Source organism: Cydia amplana, chromosome 2, assembly GCF_948474715.1.
Source record: "Cydia amplana chromosome 2, ilCydAmpl1.1, whole genome shotgun sequence".
In the NCBI taxonomy this organism is placed as follows: domain Eukaryota; kingdom Metazoa; phylum Arthropoda; class Insecta; order Lepidoptera; family Tortricidae; genus Cydia; species Cydia amplana.
The window spans coordinates 21827366-21837464 of NC_086070.1; the positions used below are offsets into that span (position 1 = coordinate 21827366).

Sequence of the window (10099 nt, forward strand, 5' to 3'; positions counted from 1 at the left end):
TTAGACATTCCTCCATATCCATACCATGGTCATTGGGGCAGGGCAGCCTGTACCTATCCGAAATGGAACGACGAACACTGCCAAGTTTTGGGTTTTACTGGGATATTTAAGAACAACGCTTTTATTATTAGTTTAACTATGCTTCAATTTATTGCCATTGCCAGTCCGTAAGCTTACAAAATGAATCGATGTTGACAATTTGGCAGCTATAAAGCCTGTTTCAACCAAACATGCCGTTTGATAGCGCCCAACGAGCGTTTCATGCAAATTCACACGCTCAAAATTACCAACGTTTACAGCAATTTGTTGCTTGTTGATTCATGGTTCAGTCGCGTTTTGGTTACATACGATTAAAATTATTAAACTAAAGGGGACCACAAATTATGAAATATGATAATAATTTTAAACATTAATAATAAAATGGTTAATTCAGTATTTTTAAGAAATGTTCGAAATAAGCGAATTTTTGAAAGTCATGTTTTTGTAAATAAATTGTAATTGAATTTAACGTGAAATGACTAATTTACTATTAGCGACATCTATTCGTAACTTTGGGAATGTACATTGCTCGTATTCTCAATAGATGTCACTAAAATATACTTTTACTACTCGACAACAGAGGGCAGTATTAAAAGCTAATCTGACAGTTAAAAGATAATTCGTTCTACGCTAAAATAAAGACAAACAGCACAAAACATAACACCTGATCAACTGAAATTAATTTTATCAAATTCAAAGCATTACCTTATGTTCAATCATAATTGATAGCTTTATCTTCATGCTTGCAGTTTTAGGTATTGTATAAAATGGGCGCGTTTATTCCAACGTGAAATCGGAATAAAGCTGCGTGGAACGGAAAACTACTGTTGTGGTGTGGCGTCTTGTTTCGCGTACCGTATCGCACTATGAATAAATACGATTTATCGTTCCTATCAGCAATTTATTGAAGAAGATTTAATAAATATGCCGAAACCAACTTGTGTTCAGTGCGGCGCAAACGATTCTCTCCTCTGGCGGAGTGCGGAAAACGGTCAAATCTGCAACGAATGTCACCTCTCAAACACTGCTACTAAAGAAGGAAGCCCACCTTTTACGTTCAAATTTGAAGTGGAAGTTAAACGCGAGGATAAAGACGAACCAGAAACTAAAAATGAAAAGACTGAGGGTGAGACTACACCCGCAAAAGCGACTGGGAAAGGTACTAGGAAGAGTACAAGAGCGACTCGATATAAGCCAAAAACCCCCGCGTCAGTGGCTCCTAAATCCACAGCGCCTCGCGGAAGAGGCCGCAGAAGCATCTTCAAGAGGCAGCCTTTGAAGGCGCCGACAGCCACAGCCACTGTTGTGACCAGTGATTCAGTATTTTATAAGGTAAAGTTTGTGGATTCTGCCTTTAAACATATTCGCTTTATCGAGTACACATCGAGTACTAGTTTACATTTAACCTTGGATGTGATCTATAACTTAGATGCGATGTGTCACAATAGCTCTAGATAATTTAGATTGCAAAGAATTGTATTTAAATTAAAAATCACTTTTTTTAAATAATTATAGATAATTTGTTTGCACTAGGTATTTTATTAAAATATTTTTGACCATAATAACACAGCATTACAAAAACAATTAACATTATCTCTATAATTCTTTACAGGGCAACTACATGCAAGTGGGCGACATAGTCTCAATGATCGACATTGACGGAGGCACCTACTACGCTCAGATCCGAGGTTTCATGACTGACCAGTATTGTGAGAAGAGTGCCGTTGTCACATGGCTGTTGCCGACTAAAGCTAGTCCGCCTCCGGAGAGTGGGTTTGACCCTGCTACTTATATTATTGGTAAGACATTGTATTAACTTTATCTTGCTGTCATATTTGCAACATCTTTAATAATTGACTGAGCTTAAAAACCCTTTAAAAAGACCTTTATTTCTCTCTTGCATTTTAAAGTGAGGCAAATAAAACAAACTTTACATAGAGGTAAAAAAGTATGGAGCTAAGATTTGTAAAAGCCTAGTCTCTCACTACAGTACAATACATACCTCAAGCCCCCTTCAGACTATGTGCGTGGATTGGCGCACGAGTGTGGAGGGGGCTTTTTGAATAACCTACATTTTTTTCAGGTCCAGAAGAAGAACTGGCAAGGAAGCTAGATGTAATGGAGTTTGTGATGCACGCTCCTTCGGACTACTACAAGGCTAGTAACAGCCCATATCCTCTGACCGACAATGAGGTCAACAACTACTCTGGATACATTTGGACGTCACTTGAGCCTAGATAAAAGGACATAGATTATAATTAAAGTTTTTTTCTTAGCAACATTAGTTTTATTACATGATTATTATTTCCACCTAATTAATTAAAATAGTTTTCGTTTGGCATACAAAGGGAATAGATGTATCATACATATGCCTGGGCAAATATGGCAATGCTTATGTCTGAGGGTCTAACGCGAACACCGAAGTTCGCTAATTGCGGGCTCTTTTACTGCAATTAACAACACAACGCTATGTAATATGCGTGTATTATTGTGTGTAATATGCGAGTAGCGACATCCCGCTCGCACATCGGAGCGACGTGCGAATCGCATCCGGTGTGCCAATGCCAAACGCCTTGTGTGTGTTTTGCTTGGCGTTTTATTTTATAGCGATCGCAAGTATTTATACATGACCGACATAAAAAATATACTTGGTCAAGCAGATCTTGACAGTAGAAAAAGGCGGCAAATTAGAAAAATGTAGGCGCGAAGGGATAACGTCCCATAGAAAATTTGAATTTCGCGCCTTTTTTTACTGACAAGATTTGGTTGACCAGCTATAGTTCAGTGATTTGAGTGGGATATTGGAAAGGCGTAAAAATATAGTTTGTCAAAGGACTGTCTCATTTCAACCATAGACAGAGAAAATCATACTATCTTTGTCTTACTCTAGTACTAGCACCCAAAAGAAAAGGATGAGCATAGTTTTTTTTACTGACAAATTGGTTTGACCAACTATAATACTTTTTTACCGTAATGTAAAACCAAGAAGAAAAGACGATCAAAAACAATTTTTCATGTGAACTAAACGCAAATGAACAAATTTGATGTTATCTTATCTGTCTATCACTCACTGTCACTGTCGAGTTGATTCCTAAAAACATTCGCGGCATCATACTGCGAAATTGTGTAAAAATCGAAAAATCTATCAATACAACGCATAAATTAACTTATTTTATCAATTCAACATGAGTCGCAAAGAAGCACTTTCGTCTTTCATCCAACAAATCCACGGGCGACCTGTGGTCGTTAAACTGAACAGCGGTGTTGATTACCGAGGTAAGACATTGTTATTCATTCATTAATTTAATAATAGCGTGTTATAAGTAGAAAATTTATGAACCGTAATGTTTTGCCAACATTATTAGTTAAAAATATTTTTTTCATTCCCATCTAAATGCACTTTTTATACTTTGAAAACCGGCAATTTTTTACAACTTTTACCTCAGAAAAGTCATTAGTCGTGTTACCCTTTTTATGAACTGAATATTTAAATAAAATTTATATTATACTAGTACAGTACCAGTTAGTGACCTAAACAAAGAGATATGTCTAAAATTATTAAAATATATTTGAGGTTACCTGTCTTAACCTTTGTGCCTACTTTTGCCTTTCACAAAGGACATAGAAGTAATTTATGTGGTATATATGTAGTTCAATAAAAAAAAAACTCATATTATTTGTTATTGAAAATAAATTGGTATAACTACATTTAAAAATACATGTAGGTAGGAGGTTAGTTAGTAATCAAACATCAGTAGGGTTTAATTAGCACTATTACAATTCCAGGTGTCCTAGCCTGTCTAGACGGCTACATGAACATAGCCCTAGAACAAACAGAAGAGTATGTCAACGGTCAGCTAAAGAACAAGTATGGTGATGCCTTTATCCGAGGAAACAATGTCCTGTATATCAGCACTCAGAAGCGAAGGATATAGTCATGGTTTGGTTAATTAGGGTGTAAGGATACAATAAAATATTTCTTATAAAGTTACTTTTTATTACTTCAATTATCTGGGAGACCCTTGGAGGATATAATCAAACGGAGACGCCATGTCTGTAATTTTCTGTACAAAACAGTCTGCCGATTTTTGCGGGGGAGGGGAACGTCAAATGTATGCGTAACGTAAAAATAGCCATGTCAGATAAACGTCAGTCCATACATTGTGTATGACCGTTGGCCGCCTATTTTCGACAGAGGGGAAAGCCTGTTAATGGCTACTCCGTTTAGTTGTATCCTCCAAGGGGAGACCGAGCTTTGCTCAGAATAAATATAAAAACTCAATCTTCAACAACCTAATCACTACAACTATGCTAATTTAGCTTTTAACTTTATAGTCCCAATAGTTCCAAAGATGGAACACTGATGTGTGTCTAAAATGCAACATTGTCCATTGATTCTAAAGTAATAGTTATCTATTACTTTAGTTCTGATGTAGTGTTTAGTGTCCAATAAAAAACATTATTTCTTTGTATAATTTAATAGTCTACATCATTTCTTCCGTAAGTATAGTAGAATTTTACATCATCATATACCTGAAACAAAGCAAAATGTATTTATTTTACTGTATTGTACTTAAGAGCATTGACAATATCCCTCCCGTATCGAGTAAAATTCCCTCTATTATTGTAAGTTTAAAATTCTAACCTGAGCCTTAGGCCTAAGAAATACAACTTGTAAGATTTACTTATGTAAGTAAGGACAAAGCTATTTGTTAGAATGAGATAATGATATTCATCTTACACTTACAAGTGTATCTTAGGCCCAAGATACACTTGTAAGTTTTACTTACGTAAGTAGGGACACAGCTATACTACAGAATGAGAGAGAGAGAGATACGTTACGTAAGTAAAACTTTCAAGTGTATCTCGGGGCTTAGGCCTAAAGAAAAAGTGACCAGCATAATCCGCTTTTGTGGTTATTTTAATGATTATAATGGCATTTCATTTATCATTTACCAGCCCAAGCTTGGTTCATTAGTGAGCGATGAACATAAGCGTATTTTACTACTTACCCTATCACTATCACCGCTAGGCCCTCTACCATTCCCCAAATCCGCTATAAGTTTCTCACCACGCACACCATAATTCTTCACATACTCATCCCTTTCTCTTCTTCCCGCGTTAGGATCAAAACTCACATCCACTCTGTAGTTCAAAATACTCCGGTCGAATAGGGGCGCCCAAAAACTAGAGAACTGACTCTCACACACCACAAGGAAAGACAGAAATATTAGGGATTTTATCATTTTTGTGACTGGTTCCCATTGATGTTAGATTACGAGTGAGATATTCCGCAAGACAGTAAATAGACTTATTTAAACGCTAACAGATGCCAAGGCTAACTGATGTGTACGTACAGTTCGCTTTGTTTATTTTGAACTTTTGACTGTTCCTATAAGTCCCTGCCAGTAGATAATAATACACTCTGGCAAAACCACTTTGTTAGTAGAAAAAGGCGCGAAATTCAAATTTTCTACGAAAGGACAACCTTTGGCGCCTATTTGCCGCCTTTTTCTACTGACAGAATTGGCTTGCCAATCTATATTTAAAATGTTTCTAGGGCATCGTAGTTAATAGGTTGATTATAGGTGTAGTATTTACATAAAAGAAAAGGCTATCTTGGTTTTTTATTATTTCCTGAATTCTTAATGTGACAAATTTTAATATAGTGCTTGATTTTCTCAAAGACAAATGTTATTGGTAATCTGTATAAAGCCGCGATTCATCATTATTATAGATGGCGTCACTTTAGCGAGATCTTAGTCCCGTATTTTCTTGAGATAAGGATAATTGAGCGAAGGCCAAAAGCGCTAAACAAAATCTATGGCCCTGAGACGGTAAGCATCGCACGGTAGGGCCACTTTGTGTTGTGCTGTGATGGACTATCTTTATTCAGTTGTTAGGCATCAAAATAATGCTGATGTCTACTAACTGAGCGAGGACGAGTTTCAAGGGGAACAATACGAAGTAGGGATATATTATTAAATCATACAAAAATACTAGCCCCCGTCCCGTCGACGAATTTGGCCGCATATAAATTTAAAAATCGTTATGTATTGGTGGAGTTATACATAGATAAATATCCCCCCTGTTTGTAACTTTGTAGTCTAGTCACTCCCGTAGGTACCTACTGAGTTTATTTATTTTATTCTACTCCCTAAGTATCCCATGTCCAGGTTGTAAAAGCTATCTGTAGATACGCAAGTCTGTTCAGCTGTTTTTACTTTACGTATATAATTGATGAACCAACAACATGCAATAATGGATGGATGGATGAAAAAATTGCTCGTATAAAAATACAGGCGTTTCATTCAACGTACAGGTCGGAGGCCTCTCTTAGATTGAAACTTATATGAATTTTCTGCCTTCGTAGTAGGTACTCTATTAAAAAAATATAATAATTAATTAATTAACTATTATATAACTGTGTGAAGGTAAACCTAAAATGGAGTAGGTACCTACCCACTACAATTGTCCATGAGTTGGTAGAGTTCCATTGTTTTAGGCCTAACAATAACCGCTAGAGGCACGTAGGGGTATTGTGTTGTGTGTTGTGATTAATGATAGATACTTACTTGAAACAATACGATGCCAGGTGTGGCTCACTCCGCAATTTCGTCGCTTTGCTACAGGTAGCTAAAAGTACATCCGTTGCACCCCAATTTTGGGGAAAGCCATAAGCCGCGCGTGGCGCTGTCGCCACCTAGCGGCCATATCTGTGCTGATCGTAACAGACGCGTTTTGTTAGAGAGTGAGTCTTCTGTACCTAGTAGGTACTATTATTTATTCTGTGACGATGCGTAAAAACCATAGACTTGCCTTTTTGTTTGGTTTAGTATCTGTGTATCTATAGACTAGCTTATTCCGCGAGTTAGCTAATACCGCGTTACCGAAAAACCCGTTTGACCCAAAAAATAAATAAGTATGCAATATCGTGCCAACTGTACCTTAATACCTTTATTCAGTCCAAGACAACACGTAGATCCATACAACAGTGGGTTACGGTCAAGAAGTGCTAACAATGAGGTAATAACTACACCATGTTTCCTTATATCCTTATATTACTAGCCATTTATACAATACATGATCACGTAATCATTCACGTACCTACATACAAAAGAGGTATCTATAGTTTGTCAAAGAACTGTCTCATTTCAAACATAGAGAGAATTATAATATCTTTGTCTTACACTAGTACTAGAACCCAAAAGAAAAGGATGAGTACCTACTTATAGATTTTTTTGTTCTTATTAACTGACAATTTGGTTTGACCAACTATATATTTCTTATAATCCCTTTGCAGTCTGAGATGATATTTAATGATATAATTAACTACTTAAGAGTATGTTTGGGTGTTAATGGATTCCTTCCAAGGGCGAATAGGACTTGTACTGGTACAGCTCCGGGCCTCCGTAGCCGTAGAGAAGCTTTCCTCGTCCGTTTTCGTCGTAGTACGGATATCGGTATTTTGGCCTGGAACAAAATACCGAGTAGTTAAGTCATACTTAATTCCATACTTAATTAAAAGTGTCAAACAAAGCAGTAGCACAGTGCTTACAGTTTTCTTTACAATTAAATTGGATTTTTATTTCAATGGATAGATTTTGGCACTCAATTAAATATGTTGGCAAAACCCTAATGCGAAGCAGACACCTGATGAAAAAAATCACATCAATTGCGACTTTAAATACTTACATGACTAGCGAGTGCTCGCGCCGTAGTGTGCTCTAAAGTCTATTTTTTTATTCGGTAGACTAAAATGACATTTCATAGTATGAAATGACATTTTATGTTCATACTATGAACTGTCATTTCAGTCTACCGAATAAAAAAATAGACTTTATATAGGTACAGTCACCTGCAATAATATGTTACACAACGAAGGCCGCCAAAATATCTGACAGGATCTTATTTCTAGAGCTATAAGAGGGTGTCACATATTTTTGGGGCCTTCGAAGAGTAACATTTATTGCAAATGACTGTACTATTAATTTGTTACTAACCTCTCAAAATACTGGAAGTTTGGTGCCCTTGGCTGGGGAACTGTAGAATCTGCCGAGATGAACAGGCTGAGGACTAGGACGAGCTACAGAAAAATAATATACAGCATTCAATTGCAGTTAAAATAATCAGTAGTACTGCCATCTGTTGTTGAGTAGCAGAACTTGTGATTTTCAAATACAAAAAAACAGATGGCAGTAATATCAAAAGCACCGGAAAGAGAAAGTTTGTGATTAAATTGATTAAACATATCAAAATATATAAAAGAACCGTGTCAACACCGTTATTATCAGTACTTTAGATTAACGCATATTTAGAAAATATACGTGGTAAAACAATTTGTAAATATTGTTGTGCACACGAATAAACTTCTCCTTGCATTCTTGTGATATTGTGATTAGAAATCTATCAATAACCTTCAAGGATTACATCCTCTGACCCAAAAAATAACTTTATAACACACTTATGCCGATTGCATAATGAGTAGGCACCAACTAATAGGTAATACGACTAAACACTTACCGTAAATAATACAATCCTTAGACACTCCATAACTTTTTAATATTATTGAACACGCGCCAAAACAGTTGTCAAGGTTTTTCGAAAAATATTGTGACCACGGCACTGCGTATACAGCCGCATACGTGCGTTACTCTGCGTAGCGGTTACAAAACTGAGGAGAGGTGGAAAGGCGATTCTAGAATTTTAATGATGGTACAGTCACCTACTTAGTAAACCTGTCACATTTACGATAATTTGAATAGTTAAGCTAGTATTACAACATAAATGGGTCAGTTAAACATGGCACCAAAATTAAATAAAAATAAGTTAAAACAAACCTTTAATATTTTATTCCTATTTTATAATTACAGAACTAACTTTTGTTTAATTTAACCAAAGTCTGTTTTTTATAAATGAATATTGATATCAATATCACTATAGAATTTAATTGATTAAAAAAAAATAAACAAAAACGTCCAAATGCTGTAGCTTGACAATCTTATACATGCTTGTGACCAAAACGGAACTAAATATCGCTCCATACCAACTGTACTCGAACCATCGACAGAAGCGACATTTCGAAGCGCAAACAAAACTTTGTAGATCACCGAATAAAGTGAAAGTATGCGGTACCGTAATGTTTGTTGTCCTGCTCGTGCTCATGTCACATTGTCAGTTCTCTCTGTTGCTCTTAATCGTAGCGTTTGTATTGTATGTACAGTAGCGTAAACCAATTATGACTTATGACATAACTTTACAATGTTGTATATTTTGTTGTATAGGTATTTGTAGCATCCATTACCTTTATAATATTTTTCTTTGGATTTGACTTAAATAAATAATTGAACTGAATTGATATGTAATATTATGAAAATATTCGTTAAATGGTAACTTATTGGCCTTATTGCATTACACTTTTTATTTTATAATTTAGATGTTGATTTTGGAACCTGTTAAATTTCAAAACATTACCGTCTCTTGCCCTGCTCAAATGAGATTTGTATGATATTATTTTCAGCCTTATAGGTGGGTCATAAAAAGTAAAAAAAAAGTTATTTTAATTTTTATTTATTTATCATTTATCACATTTTGGAAAACTAACAAATATGTAAAATCTATTGCTATCAATTAAAATTTTACACTAAGGTGTATCTAAAATACTACATAAAAAACTACACTATAGTAGTACCTAAGGATGGTACTCCATCTGTCCAATTTCTAGGTCCAATGTGTATTTGCGTCTCACATTTTGCCTAATAAGAGAGTGAGACGTACTGCACATTGGACAAAGTAATTGGATAGGTAGAATGCCTAACTGACTAGATGATTTTTATCTACAATATAACATGTTATACATCTTCATACTCGATTTATAAAGTGAATACTTCTATATAAAACAAATGTAACTATTTATCGGAAAAATTAAGAACTATTATTGCAAAATTAACGTGATATATTTTTGTCTAAATAATAACATCGTTTAGTACTTACAATTAATTAACAATATTTATAGAAATGCAATATAACTTTAGCAGTAACTACTAAAACTACAAACAAT

General features: G+C 35.3%; 3 protein-coding genes across 3 annotated transcripts; 2 read left to right on the top strand and 1 right to left on the bottom strand.

Annotated features, from left to right (window-relative positions):
• Positions 1 to 859: 859 nt before the first annotated feature.
• On the top strand, positions 860 to 2316 carry LOC134660147 (GATA zinc finger domain-containing protein 1). Its single transcript, XM_063515868.1, has 3 exons — positions 860 to 1371; positions 1652 to 1838; positions 2123 to 2316. The coding sequence occupies exons 1-3, from the start codon at positions 964 to 966 to the stop codon at positions 2278 to 2280; spliced, it is 753 nt and encodes a 250-aa protein (XP_063371938.1). The 5' UTR covers positions 860 to 963; the 3' UTR covers positions 2281 to 2316.
• An 817-nt stretch (positions 2317 to 3133) lies between these two features.
• On the top strand, positions 3134 to 4026 carry LOC134662209 (U6 snRNA-associated Sm-like protein LSm6). The gene is made up of 2 exons (XM_063518477.1): positions 3134 to 3315; positions 3826 to 4026. Exons 1-2 carry the CDS (start codon positions 3225 to 3227, stop codon positions 3972 to 3974), a joined length of 240 nt encoding a protein of 79 aa, XP_063374547.1. The 5' UTR covers positions 3134 to 3224; the 3' UTR covers positions 3975 to 4026.
• Positions 4027 to 7346: 3320 nt separating this feature from the next.
• LOC134662210 (uncharacterized) lies at positions 7347 to 8790 on the bottom strand. The gene is made up of 3 exons (XM_063518478.1): positions 8563 to 8790; positions 8043 to 8125; positions 7347 to 7512 (listed from the first exon to the last, which is right to left on the bottom strand). Exons 1-3 carry the CDS (start codon positions 8590 to 8592, stop codon positions 7395 to 7397), a joined length of 231 nt encoding a protein of 76 aa, XP_063374548.1. The 5' UTR covers positions 8593 to 8790; the 3' UTR covers positions 7347 to 7394.
• Positions 8791 to 10099: the final 1309 nt, after the last annotated feature.